Source organism: Poromitra crassiceps, assembly GCF_964638095.1.
Source record: "Poromitra crassiceps genome assembly, chromosome: 2".
Lineage (NCBI taxonomy): Eukaryota > Metazoa > Chordata > Actinopteri > Beryciformes > Melamphaidae > Poromitra > Poromitra crassiceps.
In genome coordinates this window covers 94,700,889-94,725,570 of record NC_139624.1, presented here as the reverse complement: position 1 = coordinate 94,725,570, position 24,682 = coordinate 94,700,889, and the positions used below count along the sequence as shown (strand labels likewise).

The following is a 24,682-nucleotide window of genomic DNA, read 5'->3' as shown; positions in this document are numbered from 1 at the left end:
AAATGAATGTTCTGGCAGTGGCAGGAGCTTTTAATTCCTATATAATGCTCCTACAGTAGGTTACGTTGACATTGCTTCCCGCGGAGGAAAAAAATCACCACATTTACAACACGTTTTATGCAAATGTAATATGCAAATTAACCGTTTGACCGACATGTTTAACCAACCAATGACGTTCTCGGCGGTTAAACGGTTAACCGTCGACATCCCTAGTGTGAAAAAGGCTTATGCTATCACATGGACTTAAGGATGAACTGATTCGATTTTGGTGGTCAAAGTTCAAGGTCACTGTGACCTCACGACCGCTCATTTCATGTTCGTTAACGCGATCTATCAGGAACGCCTTGACTGAATTTATTAGAATTTGCCTCAAACGTCCACTTGGACTCAAGGATGACCTGATTCGATTTTGGTGGTCAAAGTTCAAGGTCACTGTGACCTTATGACCATTCGTTTCATGCTCGTTAACGCGATATCTCAGGAACGCCTTGACTGAATTTTGTCACATTTGAACTCATTAAATTTTGCTGGTCAATGTTCAAGGTCACTGTGACCTCACGAACGCCATTTTCTAGCTCATTGAATGAATGAAGTATTTATTTGTCCGTTAGGAAAATTTACACGATACCTCAGGAATGCCTTGATGGAATTTCGGCACATTTGGCTCAAACGTCCACTTGTACTCTAGGATGGACTGAAAGGTCACTTTTTTTTAAATAATAATGACACTGAATGGATGAATAGAATAGAATAGAACTTTAATTGCCAAGCGGTAGGCTATTTGTTTTCGATACATACAGAATGTAAAAAAAATACACTGCATCATAATTGCATCACAATAAAGTGCATACAGACATCACCCAGTAACAATGCAATTACAACAGACAGCAACCATTGACGAGACACACATAAAACCACATATGCACAGTGCAGCAAGTCCTTATGGTTAACGGAGGGAGTTGAGTGTTCTTATTGCTGTGGGAAATAAGCTGTTTTCAATATGGGTGGATTTTGTGGCAAGTGACCTGAGACGCCTCCCAGAATGGGAGAGGTTTGAGATTATCTTTTCTGCCCATTTTGAAACACACTGGTGGTAAATGGATTCGATTGAGGGGAGGGCAGAACTCGTGATCTTGGAAGCCTTAAGCTTGCTTTATACTCACTGTCCCGCGAAGGGCGCGGGGGAGGAGTGCAATGTGCTGGAATTTCCTCTGTGGGTGACTGTCATTGTTTCCATACCAGACTGTGATAGAAGAGGTGATGATACTTTCAATGATGGCTCTGTAGAAACTGACCAGGAGGTGTTTGTTGACTCTGAACTTTTTTAATTGTCTGAGGAAATACAGTCTTTGATGTCCTTTTTTGATTATGTGGTCTGTATTGGTGTGCCATTTTAGATTATTGCATATGGGTGCCTAGGAACTTAAAGGAGTCCGTCGAAGTTATTGGCTGGGATATAGACAAGGAATTTGAGATTTTTACATGTGTATAATGAGGTAATAAAGACACTGAATGGATCAGGACACCATGTGTATAATGAGGTAATAATAATGACACTGAATGGATCAGGAAATCATGTGTATAATGAGGTAGTAATAATGATACTGAATGGGATCAGGTCATTGTGTATAATGAGGAAATAATGACACTGAATTGATCAGGACATCATGTGTGTAATGAGGTAATAATAATGACAATGACACTGAATGGATCAGGACATCATGTGTATAATGAGGTAATAATGACAATTACATAATGTGTATAATGAGGTACTACTAATGACAATGACACTGAATGGATCAGGACACCATGACCATGTGTATAATGAGGTAATAATAATGACACTGAATAGATCATGACATGTGTATAATGAGGTAGTAATAATGATACTGAATGGGAGCAGGACATCATGTGTATAATGCGGTAATAATAATGACACTGAATGGATCAGGACACCATGTTTATAATGAGGTAATAATAATGACACTGAATGGATCAGGACATCATGTGTATAATGAGGTAGTAATAATGATACTGAATGGGATCAGGACATTGTGGAGGTGTGCTGTTATTAATCATTACCAGATTCAATGAAGATGCTGTCACAATGAAGACAAATAGTCAGCCTGTTAAATTCTTCATCAAAGCTATGGGTCTCACATGTTTTAGAGCACACAACTGGGCACAATATAGTACATTACAATAGTCCTACTCATACTGTAAGAGGAGCAACACATCACTACATTGCAGAATCAACAACTACCTAAACGCTTAATTTCTCACCGCAGTTTGGAGTGGTTTCTAGTCACCAGTGATCAGCACCTTTAAAGTACTGAATGGGTTAATAGTCATCGGTAATTATCCATAACTCTCCAACCTTACAGGTATGTGAGATCTCCTCTCTGATGTTTTGTTTGCAAGAACAATTGAGATTGCAACAACATAAGCTGCATGTGGCAGCCTATGAGCAGAAATACAAAATTAAAGGCTAAGTTCACCCAAAAATGAAAATTCAGACATTATCTACTCACCCCCATGCTGATGGAAGGGCGGGTGAAGTTTTTTAGTCCACAAAACATTTGTGGAGTTTCACAGCAAAACACTGTTGCAGCATTCTCCAAAAACATTGTAGTGAATGGTGACCAACTTTCAAATGTAAAAAGAAAAAGATCCAACTGCTCACCTGGTGTAATCCAAGTCTCCAGAAGCCCTGAGATGCCGAATTGACTTGAAAATACAGAATTTAAATCTTCACGGTAGGCATGAAGAAGGTGGAAGAAGGGGTGGGGAGCTACTGCCTGCTATAGTGAAGATTTCAGCTAAAAACAGGCTGTAAATGACATCTTTTGAAGTCAACCAGGCATCTCAGGGCTTCAGAAACTTGGTGAGCAGTATGGAGGCATTTTTTTTTTTTTTAGGTTTAAAAGTTGGCCATCCATTCACTTCAATTGTTTAGGAGAATTCTGCAATGGTGTTTTTCTGTGAAACTCAATAAACTTCACCCGCCATTCCATCGGCATGGGGGTGAGTAGATAATGACTGAATTTTCATTCTTGGGTGAATTTATCCTTTAAAGTAGTCACCGACTATCAGTATCTCAGTGCGATGACTGGCAGGACAAAGGCAAAATGTAACGTAATGTAAAGTATTGGTGGCACATTGGCAAGGTACTGGCAAGGGAGGCATAATCAATTATACGATTATGCAGCAAAATAATATTATGTAACATATAATGACATATTGTTCTAAAATAATATATATTAATATGCAGCTGCATAAAGAAAGATGGAAATGGTAATATCTTGGTCGTTTGTGTAAACAAAACAAGTAGCCACGGCAGCTTATGTGCAAATCAACTGTCCTCCAGCGATCACATGATGGTGACTCTCTCCGGCGAGACGTGGGCGGCTAAGCCCACGGGCTCCAGGCGCGGGCAGCGGTAGACGGCGTTGTTGTGGAAGCCGCGGCGGATGCGGTGGAGCTTGTGGGCCAGGCAGGGGAGCAGCAGCAGCACCTTACCCAGGATGACGCACACTGGCAGGGCCAAGGCCACCACGAAGCTGGGTGGCAGGTAGAAGCGGTAGGCCTCCTCCTCGAAGGCTCGTTTCCAGCCAAACAGCAGGCCGTGCAAGGTGGCAATGAGCAGGGCGATGTAGCCGAGCGTGGACTGGGGAAAGACAGGGGGACTGGGGATGGTACAAACTCCAAAAATACATGGCAACTAGAAGTGCACCTCTGCCATGGCCAATACTCCTGTCTGCTGTGATGTGCAAATATTGTGAGCCGGATCAGAACCCTAACTCTCAGGTCCCACCCACATCCTCCCAGTCTCTCCCTCTACCCACGCCAACCCGGGTTTTCTACAACCTTCCTATCCCTAGCTATGACCCCTTTTCCCCTAGCCCCACCCCCCTCCCTTGACCCGAATCGAAGCCACTCCAAAATGTAATGTGTTCTTCCCTTGCCCATGCTACGCGCTTCCACCAAGTTTCATGAAAATCAGCCCAGTAGTTTTTACGTAATCCTGCTAAAAAACAGACATATGGACAAACGGCACCAAAAACATAACCTCCTTGGCGGAGGAAATGACTGATCATTTAGCATATGAGTGGTGAGTGGGTGTCTGCAGCCCGACCCAATCACCACAATACAACACTGGCATTTCAATAATGAGAGACTAGTAGAAAGTTTAACAAGCTTTAATGATACAAATGAATTTTGGCGTATGGCTTCATGATATGATGACGCTCTCCTGAGATGATGAGAGGGCGTCGTCAGTGAAGAATAGGATAGGAAATCCCGCATAGGGAATTCTTCAGGAGTCATGACGATGGTGGTGATCAGGGGAGGAGGTGGGGTGAAAACAACTGCTTCAGCGATGATGATCAGCAGGCGCGGACTGCATAATCGGGCACGTCGGGCAAATGCCCGGTGGCCTGGCCTGGCCTGCAAAAAAAAAAAAAAAAAAAAAAATTGCAGGCCAGGCCAGGCCACTCACTGAACAGCAGGCCAGGCGCCGCCTACTGGTTTACTAGTGGTTTTATTACTTTATTCAGGGTTAAAGTGGGTGCATCTCATTGTAAAATTTGAAACGGCAGATTACCAAACGGCCCAAATCTGGCTTCAAACGACCCAAATTGGGCTTCAAACGGCCGAAATTGGGCTTCAAACGGCCCAAATTTGGCTTCAAACGGCCCCAATTTTTCGTGCGTCGGCCCGTATCAGCCTGGCCTGCTTGGTATCTAATGCCCAGCCTAAATTATAATCCCAGTCCGCCCCTGATGATCAGCAACTGAGAATGACACATGGCACATACACAGCACATAGCAAACAGAGTAAAACATGGACCCTGATATTTTATGCTGATTAAGTGATTGGGATCAGCTGGAAAGGAATACACGAATCCGGCGAAGTCCCGGATGTAAACAAGCCGCCATTACTGCGGTGGGGCTCCTGGGGGATTACAATACACGGCGCGCGCGTTTGAATGCAAGCTGTCCTCGAGTGTATATTTTTCCTGATATTTTTCTACGTTTACATTCTTATTCAACGTTACTTTTGACAACGATGTCTAGGAAATTGGGAAGAAGCTGTGCAGTTCTCAGCTGCTCCAACAGTAGTGACAAACTTCAGCTTTGGAAGAGAATCGAATGTGAAATACACAAGCCTTTACTACATGAAGAGTGCCCCTGTCTGAAACCATACATAAACATACAAATATAGATTTCCTGGACGTGCAGAGGACCGAGCTGTTCGCCAGAGGTGGATCAAGAATATTAACAGAAAGGACTTTGTTCCCAATAACAACAGCACGGTAGGTTTTGGTTAACAGTCGTAAATCGCTAACGTTATTTCACCTCATAATGAGTAGCATGCAGCTGCCTAGCCTAAGCTAACACTGATTATGACATGGGTTATGTCAACATTATGATGGTTGTTGATGGACTGTGAATATCGGACAGGTCCTTTCAGAATGATGTGTTCATCATCTGGTAGAGTGTGCAATATTTGGCCAATCCATCCTGAGCTCAGGTCATTTTAACCCTCTTTGAGAGACCTGTAGTTGGCATTCTGTTGCTCATCACAAGCCAGGCGATTAATAAAATACTCTTGAATACCTATAAAAAACACAAATTCGTATTTTTTATGGTGTGCAATGATTACATGCAACTTGATTGTTTATGCTAGCTAGCTAGTTACAGTAACGTTAACATTAGCATGTTTACACAATAACATCACTTGAAATGGGGCTCGTTAAGTGGTCTTTCTTCCGCTATTTACAATTTGAATAATTACTATCCCATCCATAATAAGATAGTACCTTCATCAGTAACTGGGGGCCACTGTCTCACATCATCAATCCAGCTCATGACGCTGTCATTCATTTGGCATAGCGTTACTGCAGTCTGCAACAGCCAGCAGCACAGTCTACCTGCCACCGCAGTTATGGCGGCGTCACTAGATGGCGGACTACACAAATTGGCCGGCGGATTCGTGTATAGCTTGGGCTGATTGGTTATTGCCACATGCAACATGGTAAACTGTGAATGGATGAGGAGACAGCATCAGTGAAAGGGGGCGAGCCTAACAATGAATAGGTTATACAACCTCAAAGAAAGGGGGCGTGGACTGTGATATGACCTGAACTGGGCATTAGCTGTTAAGTAGTCTTCATTATTGAAAATAGTCCAAGACATTATTACAATCTCAACGTGAATTTGAAACAAAACATCAGCAAATTATGTTTCATGTCATTTTACATCTACAATGTTAATTTGAAACAAAATGCTGGTTAATTTGAAAAGCTCACTGCCTTTCCAACGTTAAACGCAAATACGTAAAAAATTACGAAGCAAAATACATAACCATACATATCCGGATTTGTTCAGGAAACCACTTCTGGTATGTACTGCATTAGCTTTGTAAATTACAATATCTCGTAAATTTTACGTTATTATTTCATAACGTGGTGAATACACAAGTGACAACATGTACATAAGAGTACATAAAAGCCTTTTGGTGCTGTTGGGCTGGGGACACACCGGAAACGTCTCCGACGCAACACTTCACGGAAGTGTCGAGAAGGAGCCTGGCCATTCACACCAGAAGCGCTTTGTTTTGCTCCACGCCGGCTCGCATCAAAAATAGACCAGACGCGGAAACTCTCACTGTAGGACGTGAGATGGATGCGACGTGCCGTGGCCTGTGTGATCGGTCTAAACTGTTAACAAGTACACCGAAATGAAACTGCCTCCGCATTGTGACACTTCCCTGTTGGAGACATTTCTGGTCTGTATTTGGTGACTTAACGGGGGTAGGCTAGCTGTACTGCAGAATACCAGTCTAGTGCTAAGCTAACTAGAGGGTGCGTAACTACTTTTCTACTGCACGCACAGAGAAGAGAAGGGTATCTATCTTCTTGGCTTACTATCGAGAATATGGCAAATAGTCAAATCTCCCAAAATGTTGTCTTGTTCCTTTAAATCCTGGATTGTTAATTGGTTGGGGGGCATTTTGTGGCAGTAGGCTACCTGTATGAAGCTGAACTCCCTCCAGTTGAGGGCCCTGTGGACAGAGGGGATGGAGGTGACAGCCAGAAGCGAGAGGAGCCCCAGACTCATGATCCCAAAGGAGACGTACATCTCCACCCTCCACACCTCCTCCTCATTCCAGGCGTTCTCCACGTTAGCATGGACCTGCCAACACAGGGAGTACACGCTGAACTCATTACACCGTAAAGGTGCTACATGTAACATTTCTAAACAACAACATGTCAAATTATTACAGCTACTTTATCAAGATGCTTTTAACTTGACAACATAAACATTCTAAATTCCCCCTAGCTTACTTCCTGTTGCAGTGTTTGCTAATACAATAGGTGACAGGAATTAAGCTAGGTTCCAAAGTGTTCCCATAACAACACAATTCCGTGAAAACCATCTATAGTTACTCTAAACCTGGGGTGGTCAAACTTTTTTGGTTGTGGGCCGCATACAGAAAAATATAAGGAGTCGCGGGCCAAACAATATTAAGCGCGGCAGTTTTCGCGGCATAAAAATTTGACCAGAAAACCCTTGTGCCATCAAAAATTGAAGTTCTACCTACATAAATATATGACACATAGTTTATTGATGTGCTCACCTATTACAATGGGGTATTTCTGTATGTTTTCAAATTTGTTTTTCCTGTGCAGGTTAACACATTCACTGCCAGCCATTTTTTTTTTACTGTAGGTAGCTTCTGCCAAGCCGTTTTTTGAGGATTCTGGCTCATTTTACAAGAGCCGAGGATAATTTTCTGCTTGGACTTTGTGAACACGAAGTTCACAAAAGTACTAATAGAATGTGTGCTTTCTCTGTCTAAAAGAGTTAGTTTGTAGAGTTAGTAGTTATGTAGATATTAGCCGTTGAGTACAGCATGGTTTCAGTGTCTGAGACAGGAAGCTGAGATAATCGCAGTTTTGTGAAATTCAATCAAACAGGCAGAACAGTCACTTTAACCATTTATTTTTGGCATCAGTGAGAGATCAGACATCTGAACAATATAGTTCTGAACACCCTCTCCTTTAAACTCCTCCCTCCGTGGGCGTGTCTGGTGGCGTTTGTCACAAGCCAGTTTCTCCTGCCTGTCTGAGCAGTGAGCAGCCTCCCTCTCTGGCGGCCCCTCGTCGGCGAGTGTGGCGAGTGTGGACTGTGGATGGGACTCAATCGTTTCTTGGATTTTCGGTTGAGAGCTTTGATGAAGCTTTGTGCGATTCTAGGCTTTATGCTGCAGTCTATTTTTGGAACCCCCCACCGTTGTGCGCCTGTGTGCAGCAGCGTGAAAGCGTTTTCGCCTACAGTATGAGAATGAGGCTTGTTCGTTTCTGGGTTTTCGGAATGCGTGCGATTCTGGCCTTTCTGCGGGTGTTTCAAAGTGTGTTTCACCCATAATCTATTATGCAAATTTGCAATCCCCCACGCCAGCACCGCTCTCGGTGTGCTGCTGCTGGCGCGGCCGCTCTCGGGCGAGTCTGGTGACTGATGACTGTAAAATCACCAAGCCATTTCCTTGAGAATGGCTTGCTCCCGCGGCTGTTTTTGGTTGGCTTTCTCTCTGTCGGGAGAGCACTGTCGCCACTTAGTTGGTCGGTAAAATAGATTATACACATTCAATACTTCCAATATTTTTATAGGAGATGTGGGGGACATTGATCCACGTAGCACCGTCAAAAAAATATATATATTTTTTTTGACGAGTCAACTCGTCATTGGCAGTGAACGGTTGGATTGTGTTTGACGAGTCAACTCGTCATTGGCAGTGAACGTGTTAAGACAGAGATAATTTAACATAACATTAGTATTAAACATTCATTCAGTATTAAAAATGTTTAAAAATAAACAGACCAGGTCAGGGTACTCAAGTATAACCCATTTTCAATGGTTTTAAATTGACAAAACGAATGGGGGGAATCAGTTTTTTTGTTTTTGTTTTTCCGTTTCTTTTTCTTTATTTTTTTCTTTTTTTTGTTTTTCCCCGTTTTCGTTTTAAACTTTAAAACGTTTTAAAACGTTTTTAGCAAAAATAATAATAATAATAATAATATATATATATATATATATATATATATATATATATATATATATACATACATACATATATATATAATTATTATTTTTATTATTATTATTATTATTATTATAATTTTTTTTATAAATTCATGGCGGGCCATTTAAACGGGCAGCGAGCCGCAGTTGGCCCGCGGGCCGTAGTTGGCCCGCTGCCCGTAGTTTGGCCACCCCTGCTCTAAACAAATGTGACCATGGTGAGACGATTGATAGCCTCTGGGGCACTTTACACAAGGACGGTTTCCTATGGTGACGGGGAATTATTTTATCGTTAGTGCCTCCCTTTTAGACGGCAACGGCGAATTTGCGCTTAGGAAACGACACATTTTGAAACCACCCTCCAGAGTGAAATTCTTGGTGACGCTCCCTGCTGCGCGCTCCATGTAATCGCTTTGAGACGGCTCATTTCAGGAACTCTGACATGCCTGCACACGCGACACACGCGATTACGTTCAACATTCACTGCAGCTACACTGCGGCCAACTTCAGTTACATGTTCATAACGTTACTGCTGCGAGGAGCCGATGGCTGTACCCGGTCGGCATTTAACGTTAGTTACAAAAGCACGTCGACAGTGTTTTCTCACTGCCAGTAGCCTAACTACAACAGTAGGGTTTGACAGATAGCTAGTCCGCTGACCGGGAGCCTCCCGGTCCTCGCTGCTCGTTAAAGATTTCCAATAGGCATTATTCTGATAAACTGGTCACATATATGTTACGTTCTCACCCGACAAATATTAAAACTTTAAAACAGTTTGGGGGTTTTTTAGCTTGAAAACAGCTTTTTGGCAAGTCTAAATGACTGCGGTAGGCGTACTCTACTTAACAAATTTACCACGAGAGGGAGGGGGTTGTGGCCACATTTACCACTGGTACAGGGTTGTGGCACGAGGCGAAGCCGAGTGCTATAAACCCTGTACCAGTGGTAAATGTGGCCACAATCCCCGACCTCGAGTGGTAAATTTGTTTTCTACAACAGCTACCAAATAATATAAAAAATACACAATTGTAACATCCAATTCATTTATTTATAATCATTACTGGTTTCAGAATACATTTATCCTTCCGCCACAGAATATAGTTCCATACACAAGATCAATGATTGCACTAAACATTTAGTTGCCTTTGAGCCAAAAAACAACTAACCTATTCCTTAACGGGATTCACAGTTATTGATACATTGCCTGTAAAAGTACAGTTATTTAAACAGTTATCTAAAGCAGCCCGTTTTGGTGGTGGTGTGTTGATATCTGGTGACGGCAGAGGGCGTTTGTTTGTTTGACAGTCCCAGGTTCGGGGTCCGGGCGCTAGTCCGACCTCCCGCTAGTCCGACCTCCCGCTAGTCCGAACTTGTGACAACTCAAGCTCAGCCAGTTCTCTCTCCCCAATTTCACCATGTCGTTCTTTGTTCGCTTCACCTTCATCTTCATCTAACCACTGCTCAAAACTCAATCCACCCAGTAAATCAAACGTTACTACGAAATCGGACATTTCCTTGTTAGAGATCGGCCATTTCCTTGTTAAAGATTTGCAGACTGACAGGCTAACAGTGGGCGGAGTCAGCACAGGGAGCGGAGTCAGCATCAGGGAGCGGAGTGATACTGCGGTTGGAGCCGAACTGTAGATTGTTGGCGTATTTACCACTGTTGCTAGCCAATCAGAATCCAGTATTCACTCATGCTGTTGTAGAATTCCGTGTTTAAAACCGGAAAGACGATTACGAAATGACGTCATGCGTCCTTGTATGGGCAAATAATAAGGTGATCACACTGCCACCTAGCGACCTGGCATGTACATTACGGCGTTTTAAAAATTCAACAGCGCTCATGTAAACAGGGAGAAGGTGTGAAGGAAAAGGTGTGAAGGAAATGCTATTGTGTCGTTTCTTCCAGAAACTGTCCTCGTGTAAAGGGCCCCTCTATCTCACAGTGGTATTTTGTTAATGTGTTAATGTGGTAAGGATTTATTGATGTGAAAATGGCACTGTAGAGCAGAGGTTCTCAAATGTTTTTTAGCCAAGGACCCCTTACAAGATAGAAAATATACCGGGGACCCCCTCATTCTGATTTGTGATTTTGGGCTAAGCTTAATTGTTGCCACGGTAACATGCTTGACTTTTAATTTGATAGGTTTGTTATTAGAATGTAATCCATGAACCATTTTAGGTTTAAAGCATAAACTATTTTCGTTGAACTATGAAGATTTTGCAAAAAAAAAAAAAAAAAAATATATATATATATATATATATATATTTATTACATTACATTTACATTACGTCATTTAGCAGACGCTTTTGTTTTGTCCAAAGCGACTTACAATATCACAATTTGTCAACAGTAGGCCTACAGAAAACCACTATGCAACACAATCAATGACAGCCAAGATATTTTGATAGACTAGCACCATGTAGGAAGTAGTTTGAGAATGGTAAATGGTAAATGGCCTGCATTTATATAGCGCTTTTATCCAAAGTGCTTTACAATCAGTAGGTAGTCTACATTCACCCATTCATACACCGATGGCGGCAGGCTGCCACGCAGGGTGCCTACACACCATCGGGAGCAAGGAGGGTTAAGTGTCTTGCCGAAGGACACGACAGCAGCTGGGAGGGAGCGGGGATCGAACCGCCAACCCTTGCGTCATTGGCCGACCCGCTCTAAAGCCGCCCCAGAGAAGGAATAAGTAACATGTAGCATTTTATTTTATTTATTAACTCATTGAGTGCCAAGGACGAGTATGTTCGTCAATTCGTTTAGTAACGTAGAGTGCCAAGGACGAGTATGTTCGTCAATTGCGTTTTTTGATGGTGGGACGTGGATCAATGCCTAATACATCTCCTGTAAAATTTTGGCGCATGTTGAATGTGTATAACCTATTTTACCGACCCATTAGGTGGCGACAGTGCTCTCCAGATTAGAGAAAGTTGAGTAAAAACAGCAGAAAAAGCCGTGATGAAACCATTGAATGGTTTGGCTTTTCGCTGTCGCGCTGGGAGCCGGCGCACAACGGTGGGGGGCTCCGAAAATAGACTCTGGGTGCAGCACACTTTGAAACGCGCAGCAGAAAGCCCAGAAAGCCCAGAATCGGACGCAGCTTCATCCCAGCTCACAACCGAAACCCCAGAAACGAGCGAGCCCGATCCAGACTCCCCCGACGAGCGGCGGCCATCCGAACGTGGATCCGCAAGCAGCAGAGACTCGCCTGACAAGCAGCAGAGCGAGCAAAGCAGAGACACACCCACGGAGGAGGAGTTTGGAGTTGAGGGGGGTGGGGGTGCTGTTATATTGAAGGAAATTACTGTTCAGATGTTTCAGGTCAGAAAATATTAGTTTCAGAGTCAGTGATTTGCTTGAAATGCTTAATTTCACAAAAGGCTCAATATCTCAGCTTTCTAGATGGAAACGCCTGTTTTTGCTGTTTTTGACCTATCTTCTCCGGCTGATAACTAAAGAACGGAAAATGATATCAATAAACTTTTTTTTGCTGCTGATACAATAGAGTCTCATCGTTCTTTGTGCGTGTTCGGTGTTTACATAGTAATATCACACAATATTCTGTGGGCCTCGAGAAATCACTGAAAACGCTCTGAAACTCTGGCACTGGGAGCGTCCGTTCTCCAAAAGTGGCTGGCACTCAATGAGTTAAAAAAAAAAAAAAAAAAAAAAAAATTTACCTGAAAACTTTTCGCGGACCCCCTGGCAAAGTGCCACGGACCCCTGGGGGTCCGCGGACCCCCATTTGAGAACCACTGCTGTAGAGCACCTTTCACCCTTAAACCCAAGTCCTAAACCTAAACTAGCCCACTGAAGATGTGAGGAGGCCAGTGTTGGGCAGTCAAGTTAAGTACTGTAATTTTATTACTTTCCCAGCAATCTGGGAATCGGGAATCGATTAAAGAAAGTTTAACCCCCCTGTTTTGCCACTGCGCCCCACAGGGGAGGGCTCGCCCCACACTTTGAGAAACACTGGGTTAAACAAAAAAAACAAAAAAAAAATTCTCTAACCTCTGGGGGCAGCCCCGTTTCAATGTGGTGCAACAGGAACTCAAGAGGCGCGGTCGACAGCAGAAGAAAATCCCTTTCCGCTCCCTGCAAGCTCTGCCATTAGCTCCAACCGACCGACTCTGCCCATTAATGGATTTATTTTCCGCTCCCTTCCTGTCGCTCTCCGTCCATCGCTATGAAACAACAATAACAACTCTAGCTCATTGTAGTAAGTAGCAACTTGCTATACGCTGAAAATGGTAAGTGTGCTACACACCGGTCACGTTCACTTCATTTTGATGACGGGTAAAGCGCAGCATGCGTGCCGTGCGAGCACTGTTACACCGCTTTTGACGGAGCCTGCCGACAGATTTTCGATGCAAGTCTAAAGTCTGTCTCAAGAGATTACTTTCCCTGTAACTAATGTAAGGGATTAAAATTTCCAAAACTGTAATTATATTACAGTTACTAATCCAAGTACTGTAACTTCAAGTTACTGTGTTACTTTCTCCAGCACTTGCACATAACTTAAAGTGTGGAGAATGATAAGTCTGGCTATGCGAGACTGCGCTGCCAGGATTCAGTTCTAAAAAGGAGCTGGATAAACAGGTTGTACGTCACTTTTTCAGAAGGGGGGTAGTATAAAAGTAATATATTAATCTAACAAGTAACTTTTGATAGCCAGTAATAAGTAAAGTGATTTTATAATTTTTTTAAAGGAGTAATAAGTAATAATTATAGCTGCTGCGCAGCAATGGGTCGTGGCCGGGCAAGTCTCAAGGCTTTGAGCTAGAGGTCTTCGGGTATGCCCGACCCCCCGAATACCCGAGGTTCCCGACCCGGACCCGGCCGGGTCTGGGTCCATTCAAAAGAAGTGCCAAACCGTTTGACCAAACCCTTAGAAAAGTCATAGCACACCTGTCCTCAATAAGCCGCATGTTTTGAGTTCGGGCATGTCTATGTGGCGCAGAAATTGTGGGAGTTATTATGCGCCAAAAAAGTGGCTGCTGCGCAGCAATGGGTCGTGGCTGGGCAAGTCTCAAGGCTTTAAGCTATTATGACATCACAATTGCTCGAGTGACATCAGTGATGGCATCACAATTGCTTGACTGACTGATGACATCACAAATACAACCTAATTGCCAAAGGTAATTAAGGTAATTAGGCTATACACGGGGCCAGAATTCAACGTTTTGATGCACTGTGGGCTCAATTTTTGACCGATCGAAAATCTGGTTTGATACTTTTGTGTAGAACAGTCTAACGATGCAGATGCTGAAGTTTGGTGTCGTTTGAAGAAAAAATGTGGGAGGAGTAGGGTTTAATTCGTTTTTGCAGTTTTTGCAGTTTTGCGGTCTTTAGACTTCATAATTGGCCATAGGTTGCATAGTACAAAAGTTTCCCCTCATTTAGGCGCACTTTTCGGTGAAAGTTGCAAAGCCGTAGCACGTATGCCTGATTTTTTATGATTTTTTTAAGTTTTAAACTTTAGACGGTCGCTGTAGTGCCACCGTTAGGACTATTGGCCCCAAATTTGTGTCAAAGACGTTTGGCATGGGACTGGACCTTTGTGCAAAGTTTGGTTAGTTTTCATCCATGGGAAGTCGAACTTCCCGGGAGGAAGAAAAAAATAAATAATAATAATACAGGCAAATACAATAAGTGGCCCTGCCGCTTCGCTGGCCCGGCCACTAATAACTCAGTAATAATGACATTTCCTGAGTAACGTGCCCAACACTGGAGAAGGCCCCGCCACAATGACCTTCACTGTGCAAAGATGTCCTCCTTGTCTAAAGCTCAAACTGCTTCTCACAAGAGCCCCTTTTACACAGCCTGTGAAAGCCACCATCATTGCGGCATCATTACCCCTCGCCTCCTGTTTAAAAGTCACAAGGATAGAATGGTGTGTCATTTTGTTACGCCTTTCGTTCCGCCAGTGGAGGTAGTATCAGCCCCGAATCGATGTTAGGGATGCCACGGTGTGGACATTTCCCCACCGGGTAATAAACACGTGACAGCACCGGTGTTACCGGTTACACCGTTAAAAAAAAAAACAGCTCCTCAGCAGTCCTCACGGTCTGGATTTTTAATTGAACTGCTCTCAGTCCGACACACCCGTCAAGATAGTCACCAATGCAAGTGTGGTAGGGATGTTAGGTTAACCACAGAGAATAGTTTGGAGCGGTTACGTTTGTCTGTCTATAAATTAGGCTACTTTGCACACAGTCCTTTCTACCCCATGTTTCTCCCCCAGTCAGTCAGCCCCTCCTTTTCATGCATACCCCTGCATCGCCCACTGCCGGACTACCCCCATTGACTATGAATGGAGTGCGGGGCGGGGGGAGAGAGGATGCGAGCGACGGATCCAGTGTGAATGTGAATGTGAGCCTAACCCTAGAGAAGATGGGATATCAGCACTGCAGTCTATCTAGTCAGTTGTGTGTTCCCTTACAAAAAACAACTACCGTTATAGTATTCCTGTGCATTTATAGCCTACTACTTCCCCAAGGTTTTTCTTATTCTTTTTTCTTTCGTCTGATAATCTGTGGCGAGTCGAGCAGCTGTGCACCTCTCGTCACCCACCGTGCCTCACAAGCAGAGACAAGCGAGAGATGAAACATAATAACCAGTCAAACTTTTAAAAGAAGAAACCAAGTGGTCTATATTGACGACGACGACGACGACGACGACGTTATCGGCATAGCCTTAGCCTACTTAATTAATAGTAATTCATATATGACTCAGTCTGTTCATCAAACATACCTTTCATTAGTTGATGATGCGGTAAGCATCAATTCATGCATGTGTGCACCAGTATTGTAAAGTGTTACCGCCTACATGATGCTGCCTCTGTGATCCATAAAGTCGATGCAACGAATATTGAAAGCTGCTAATTAAATTAAATAGACTCCTTGGACATAATAAGCTTAATGACCCATCTGTCAGAGGAACTCTCTAACGTTTTTTTTCTCTCCCAATATGCCCCCAGCAGCTTGCCCAAGTTTTCTCTTTTTCTTCTTCTTTTTTGTGTGCGTCTGATAAATCCCTCTGTAAGTCATAGGTGAGGATATCCACTCAGACCATCCACAATATTTGTATTTCCCTTGGCAGCAGGCTAGTTCACATCTCCATGGCAATGATAGAACGTCATGCCGAAATGCCTCCTCATGCTGTGTAAAAGCATTTTCTGTTTAAAAAGGCAACGCTGACTTCGTAACGGCAATATTGTGGGATCTCTGTGTAAAAGTGGCTAAGGATAGAAGTGCAACAAGAACACTGACACACACACACACACACACACACACACACACACACACACGTGCGTGCCACACACACACACATGCACACACACACACACACACACACAACACACACACACACACGTGCACGTACACACGCACACACACAGTCCCACAGCCCTCACCCCAGCTGTCTGACCTGTTGGTAGGCCATGTTGAGGAGCAGGTACCTCTCAGACCTCCTCAAGAGCAGACAGAGACACACGCACGCACGCACGCACGCACGCACACACACACACACACACACACACACACACACACACACACACACACACACACACACAAAAACACACACACACACACACACACACACACACACACACACAGAGCTTTCTGACCTGTTGATAGGCCATGTTGAGGAGAAAGTACCTCTCAGACCTCCTCAAGAGCAGACAGAGACACACGCACGCACGCACGCACGCACGCAGGGCCGTAGCCAGGGATTTTGGGCCCCATGAAAGGATATCACATCGGGCCCACGGATGCCGCCGTCCGAAGGGCAGCGGCGGAAAATTTTGGCCATTTGGGGCCCCTGTCAGTCAAGGGCCCTTGGAATCGTCCACACTTTCCCCCCCCTGGCTACGGCCCTGCATGCACGCACGCACACACACACACACACACACACACACACACACACACACACACACACACACACACACACACACACACACAGAGCTTTCTGACCTGTTGGTAGGCCATGTTGAGGAGAAGGTACCTCTCGGACCTCCTCATGGGCAGACAGAGGCTGTAGAGGACGTGGACAGAGGCCAGGAAGAAGCTGAGGAGGCCCAGCTGCTTGCGGCTCTGCAGCCACTCCTCCAGCCACTGGGGGCAGCGTCTGTACTTGGTCCCATAGTAAAGCTGGTGTGCGGCCACCAGCTGGCCTGCCAGGTACACCAGAGCCAGCAGCGTGATGGCCACGGTGGGCAGCGTCCGGTTCACCATCTCCATAGGGATCTTGTAGAAGTCGCTCTGCCTGTGGTTGACGTATGGGTGGATGATGTCTCTGACGAAGGAGTAGGCAAAGAAGAAGATAGCGAGGGCCACGGCGGCCAGGACAGGACCCCTCCAGGCAGGGAACAGACGTATGGGCATGTTCTCAATGTCCCGCGAGGACGACAGAGCACCCATGTCCACTGGCTGGAAGTGGAGCTGGCGGGCTAGTTCCATAATCTGCTGACGAGCCTCCACCGAGTTACTGCAGATGAACACCTACAGTACAAAGGGTAGTTAGTGCAGATGAACACCTACAGTACAAAGGGTAGTTGGTGCAGATGAACACCTACAGTACAAAGGGTAGTTAGTGCAGGTGAACACCTACAGTACAAAGGGTAGGTACTGCAGATGAACACCTACAGTACAAAGGGTAGTTAGTGCAGATGAACACCTACAGTACAAAGGGTGGTTAGTGCAGATGAACACCTACAGTACAAAGGGTAGTTAGTGCAGATGAACACCTACAGTACAAAGGGTAGTTAGTGCAGATGAACACCTACAGTACAAAGGGTAGTTAGTGCAGATGAACACCTACAGTACAAAGGGTAGTTAGTGCAGATGAACACCTACAGTACAAAGGGTAGTTGGTGCAGATGAACACCTACAGTACAAAGGGTAGTTAGTGCAGATGAACACCTACAGTACAAAGGGTAGTTAGTGCAGATGAACACCTACAGTACAAAGGGTAGTTAGTGCAGATGAACACCTACAGTACAAAGGGTAGTTAGTGCAGATGAACACCTACAGTACAAAGGGTAGGTACTGCAGATGAACACCTACAGTACAAAGGGTAGGTACTGCAGATGAACACCTACAGTACAAAGGGTAGGTACTGCAGATGAACACCTACAGTACAAAGGGTAGTTAGTGCAGATGAACACCTACAGTACAAAGGGTAGTTAGTGCAGATGAACACCTACAGTACAAAGGGCAGTTAGTGCAGATGAACACCTACAGTACAAAGGGTAGGTACTGCAGATGAACACCTACAGTACAAAGGGTAGGTACTGCAGATGAACACCTACAGTACAAAGGGTAGGTACTGCAGATGAACACCTACAGTACAAAGGGTAGGTACTGCAGATGAACACCTACAGTACAAAGGGTAGTTAGTGCAGATGAACACCTACAGTACAAAGGGTAGTTAGTGCAGATGAACACCTACAGTACAAAGGGTAGTTAGTGCAGATGAACACCTACAGTACAAAGGGTAGTTAGTGCAGATGAACACCTACAGTACAAAGGGTAGTTGGTGCAGATGAACACCTACAGTACAAAGGGTAGTTAGTGCAGATGAACACCTACAGTACAAAGGGTAGTTGGTGCAGATGAACACCTACAGTACAAAGGGTAGTTATTGCAGATGAATACCTACAGTACAAAGGGTAGTTAGTGCAGATGAACACCTAGGGCCCTATCGTTGCAATCGGCGTAGAAACTGCGTTTAAGGCCTAGCGCTAGGCCGCCTAGCGCAGTAAGTGGGTGTGGACCAGCGCACTCGCTATCTTGGTATCGGCGCTACACGCAGCCTCAACCATTATAACCACGCCTTTTAAGCGTAAAATTATGCATAGTCCGCTCATTGGAGAATTGCAGTAAAGAGTCACACGCTTGCCTTTTAAGCTCCAATTCCTGGACAAATCCGGTAAAACCAGACAAAGCCAAGCGCTCTGCCCCCCCCCTCCCTTCATCCAGTCTGTCTGTCTCCATATATAGGCTATTATTCCATATTATTATGCTTCTCAAACCAATCTAACTGCAGTTTAAATACTGCAAGCATGTAAATACCCTACACTATAGCAAGATCAAAGTGAAAAGAATGTTCTAAATGCATCAGCTAGAAAAATATAGCCTATTAGATTGGTGAAAGTTTGTCCAGAAAGATATAATTTTCTCTCGCCTGCTGCAGGAAGGATGATGCACATAAATATACCCTACATTATGTAAAGTCATTGCATAAATGTGTTTTTATTGTAAAACTAAATGTGAAGTAGGGCCAAGTTATTGGAGCGGACATCACAGTATAGCAGATGACAGTAGAAGCGCGTTCCGCTGTCACTTATCTAAATCACGTTAAATCTACAAGGGATATATATAGGTCCAGGAGGACATATGTGTTTCACATAGGGTGGTGTTTTCATTTCGATGTTTTATTTGGTCCAATATTGAAATGTTCTACAATTGCAGGTTGTGTTACCATTACACATTATTTAGATCTACCTTTATATAGGTTTTCGGCTCATTTGGTTGCTATTTAGTAGCGAAATGGAGTACCACAATGCATGCTGGGACATGCCAGGCAGTGAACTTACAACTTATTTTTCCTATGGGAAGTGTGTTGTGTCTGTCTGAGCGAGGGAGTCAGAGAGAGAGAGTCGTATTGTGCCTGTCAGACTGAGGAGAGAGGGAGAGAGTGACACAGAGAAGGGTGACAGAGGGGAGCCAGAGTGGAGCGCTCCACGCAACCAGTGCACTGAATAGGCCTGGTTTTCAAAAGCGCAAAGCGCTAAATTTACGCCAGGTGGGAAGATATCATTAGGCCGATATTTAACGCCGAAACGCCCATTCTCGCCCATTCAGGGAGTGCGCCACGCCCATTGGGCCTAAAGCGCATTTGGCAGCGTAAAGCCATATTGATATCTTCCCGAGGCAGGCGCAAGGCACGTTTTTTAGCGCCGAAGGCCCGTTTTAGCGCCGAAGGCCTGTGGGAGAATAGGGGCCCTACAGTACAAAGGGTAGTTGGTGCAGATGAACACCTACAGTACAAAGGGTAGTTAGTGCAGATGAACACCTACAGTACAAAGGGTAGTTACTGCAGATGAACACCTACAGTACAAAGGGTAGTTAGTGCAGATGAACACCTACAGTACAAGGGTAGTTATTGCAGATGAACACCTACAACACACACACACACACACACACACATAGCATCAGTGCCTGGGTGACACATTTAATGGCGACAGAGCATGGTTCATTTGTATCTATTTCAGCATCAGGATCAGAATCAGAATCAGAATCAGAAAGACTTTAATGATCCCCGGGGGGAAATTGGGACAAGTTACAGTAGCTCGCTCACAGAACACACATAGCATAAAATAAACAGTAGTAAATGCAATATTAAGCAAAATAAGCAGAAGAACACAACATAGCATAGAATAACAGTAGTAGATGCGATAGAAGCAAAAATAAGTAGAATGTCTAAGTAAGCAAAATACAAAATACGTAGAGTAGTATACATTCCGTGTCAATTATCATTATTGCTCCCTGGACTTATATTAAGTCGGCTTGCCCTATACGTTACACGTGGCTCAGCCAGGCACAGTTAACCTATCGGCTGGCTCAGTCTCAGGGAGACTGAGCGTCTCCGAGGTGCTCTTTTAAGAGAGGCATTAAATAGACCAATGGCCACAGGCAGGAATGATTTCCTGTGCCTCTCCGTATTGCATCTAGGTGGAATCAGTCTCTCACTGAACGTACTCCTGTGTTTGACTAGCACGCCGTGGAGTGGGTGCGAGTCATTGTTCATGATGGAGCGTAGCCTGGACAACGTTCTCTTCTCTGACACCGCAGTCAGAGAGCCCAGATCCAGCCCCACAATGTCCCTGGCCTTATGGATCAGTTTGTTGAGTCTGTTGGCATCCTCTGCCTTCAGCCTGCTGCCCCAGCACACAACAGCATACAGGAAGGCACTAGCCACTACCGACTCATAGAACATCCTCAGCATGGTCCGGCAGACGTTGAAGGACCTCAGCCATCTCAGAAAGTAGAGACGGCTTTGCCCCTTCTTGTAGAGTGCATCAGAGTTCTTAGCCCAGTCTAGTTTATTGTCAATGTACACTCCAAGATACTTGTAATCCTCCACTATGTCGAGACTGACCCCATGGATTGAGACAGGGGTCACCGGAGCCTTGACCCTCCTCAGGTCCACCACCAGTTCCTTTGTCTTTGACACGTTGAGCTGCAGGTGGTTCTGCTCACACCATGTGACAAAGTTGGCCACCACATTCCGATATTCATCGCCGTCGCCATCTTTGATACATCATTGAGGATCATTGAACCTCTCATCTCTCTTCAGTAGTAGTGGATTGTCAAGCTACTGCACACAACTTCAATAAAGAAGCTTCCTTAACCTAAAGCAAAGTCACATACTGTAGGGTACTTAGGTGATCATAGATTTCATGGATAAATCATACTACGTATAAAGCAAGGAATCTTTGTCTGTGTGTGTGTGTGTGTGTGTGTGTGTGTGTGTGTGTGTGTCTGTGTGTGTGTGTGTGTGTGTGTGTGTGTGTGTGTCTGTTTGTCCTTTGCATATAGAGAAGTGTTTGTCTGATCGATGTCACACGATGTCACACAGCAAGTACCACAGTACTTCTACAGTACTTTGTTGGTGCAATTTTGACACGCGACACGTTCAATATGAATAAACTTTGACTAATAAACTTTGGCTCAGTTCTGTGGCAGAGTGCAGCGGGGGCTGTTTGAGGTCAGTTCTGTGGCAGATCACAGAGGGGTCACTCAGCTAACCTGTTCCAGTATGGTGCCTCTACGCACAGGGTGTCTCGTGCCCCGTGCGGTGGTGACCTTTCTGACCTTCTGAGTAATTCTTGCAGCCCGATAAAAGCATCTCTAACCAGTCCTACCCTTTGTACTGTAGGTGTTCATCTGCACTAACTACCCTTTGTAGTAGCGGTCTGACTCATTGCCGGGGTGCCAGTCAGGTTTAGGCCTGACAATATACATTGTCACATATATTAGACTGAGTCAAATCAGTCAGAGTCAAACAAAATGGGTATAAATGCAAATATATAGAACCATATCATGAACCCAAGAAAACCATAATAGTTGTAAGCAAGCAACCATACAGTTAGAATGAATGCATTTGACAGCAATAATCACCACACCACACACAAAGATCGTATATGCAAACAAGCTGTATTGACTGTTCGGTTCGCTGCATTTCAGTTCAGTTCAATGCAATGCAAGCAGAATTAGTTCAGTTCAAAACGAGCAACAAAAACAGTTTAAATCCCCAACAAAAAGTAATTCCACTCCGGAAACTCCTCTTCCCAACGTAAACGATCTCTGGCAAAGCCAGTTACCTCAGTCTGCGTCACGGGATCACTCTCCAGAGTAGCACGGAGTTGAGAAGCCGGTGCAGTTGTGAATGGGTTTTCCCTCGGCATGCGATGATCCAGTGTTGGCGTAGGACGAGCGGTACCAGCGCTACTAAACACAGACTTTTTCAGCACGAGGGTATTTTAAACAGCGCGGTCACTGCGGGACGGTCTCTGCCTCTTCCCCTGCTTGCGGTGAGTTGTCGCCATCTTAGGTTTAGGCTACACCATAGTTATGTGTAAGGAGGGGATTGGACGAAATCAGGTGAGGTGCATGTCAACTTGTGATTGAGTGGATAGGAGATGCGTGTCAAGGGGTGTGTGTCTCCATTGAGAAATACATAGTATCGGAGAGGAGGGGGGGGTGAGAGAGAGGAATGAATGGAGTGATGTTTGTGGAAATGACAGATCGCCACAGTGTGTGTGTGTGTGTGTGTGTGTGTGTGTGTGTGTGTGTGTGTGTGTGTGTGTGTGTGTGTGTGTGTGTGTGTGTGTGTTTGTGGTCCTGGAGACACAAGTTTCAAGTTAGTTTCAAGTTTCAAATTTTCACTACTTTCTGCTGCACGCACAGAGAAGAGAGGGGCATCTATCTTCTCGTCTTACTATCGGGAAAATGGCAAATAGGCTAATCACTGAAGATGTTGGCATCTTGCTTTAAATCTTGTTTTTATCAAGCAAGCGAAAAATCTGTAAGTTGGGTATGAAGAATAGAATAGAATAGAATCAAATATGCGCCATTGTGGTTGTACCTGTGTGCTGGCATCTTTAGGGCAGGTCTGCTGCATGGCCCAGGCTGAGATGATGTTGAAGCCTTTCACCACAATGGAGTCTGGCAGCAGTGAAGCCAGGTACTCAGCGTTGGACTCTGGGTACTGGTTCACCCTCCTGTTGTTACTGACATCCACCAGGATCTTCCCTAACGTTACATGACAACACAGAGAGACAACACACAGACTGTTGTTACTGACAGGATCTTCCCTATTTGCTCCATGCTAAAACTTTTGCATACACTATGTTGAGTGACAGTAGGCTCCATGCAAGCAATCGTGCATTCATCCACTGTGCAGTGACTTTCATGTTGCCAACAACCTGGGAAAGAGGGAAAGTATTCCCTGTTGGTTCAAAAAAACTGTCACTTTCATCTTAGTTTGTGTAACTTGTATCATTATCCTACAGACAACTGCCAGATTTAGCTTTAGGGAATGTATGTAATAGTCAGCTAAAGGTGCAGAAGTTAGCTAATGCATAGATAATAGAGCATTTCTCACACAGCCCTGTATCATGTTTGTGCTGAGGTGTTAATGTTATCTCCATGTAGGTGCAGTGTTGGGTTGTCGCTACCTTCCAGCAAATGCTTGAGGTCCCACAGTGCAGGGTAGTGCTCACGACGGATGGCCAAGAACACGATGCTGGCCTTGCCCACGGCATCCTCGTGGTGCGTCACGTCCACCACGTGGGGGAAGGACTGGGCCGCCAGTTTGGGCTGCCGGCTTCCCACCACCACATGGAAGCCACAGCGCAGCAGCCGCAGGCTCAGGCACTTGGAGAAGTCCCCTGTGCCCAAGATAGCCACCGGGGGCCGGGCGGGCATGCTGCAGGCCCCCCCTAAGAGCCCTGTGTCTCCCACTCGCACTGCCTTCTCCAGGCCATTGGGGAGGAAGCAGGCCTGGCTGTGCTGCAGGTGCTGGGAGGACGAGGAGGAGGCCGTGATGAAGACGGGACTGCTGCTACCGCCCATCATGGAGATGGAGTCCATGCTTCCTCCCTATCCTTTCACTCTCTGTCGCTTTCTGCTTAGGACGACTTCAGCAGTCCTATGGGGAAAGAGAGTGGTGGATAAGGGGGTTTAGTTTAGTGGTTCTCAAAGTGTGGTCCGAGGGCCCCAGGGGTCCTTGAGGGGGTTCCAGGTTCCAGCAAAAAGGGGAGTAATTTGTTTTCACCATAATACCTTCCATAAGTAGGGATGTAACGATAACCGGTTTTAATGATAACCATGATAAAATTCCTTACGATAACCGTACCGTTTCAAATTTTCATTATCATTAAAACCGTGGTACCATGATTACCGTGGTACTGTGATTACAGTGCTTTGGAAAACATGGTAAATACTGTCCATCATCAACCAAAGTTGGCAACCGTCTCCCAGATGCAAACGTGCAGCCTTGGAGGAATGATTTCAGT

General features: G+C 44.9%; 1 protein-coding gene across 1 annotated transcript; it reads right to left on the bottom strand.

Moving 5' to 3' along the window:
• Positions 1-3,370: 3,370 nt before the first annotated feature.
• Positions 3,371-24,257, bottom strand: steap2 (STEAP family member 2, metalloreductase; the record flags this gene model as incomplete). Its single annotated transcript, XM_083653984.1, has 5 exons — positions 3,371-3,667; positions 7,032-7,196; positions 17,073-17,600; positions 23,251-23,417; positions 23,843-24,257. The coding sequence occupies 5 exons, from the start codon at positions 24,255-24,257 to the stop codon at positions 3,371-3,373; spliced, it is 1,572 nt and encodes a 523-aa protein (XP_083510110.1).
• Between the last annotated feature and the right edge of the window lie 425 nt (positions 24,258-24,682).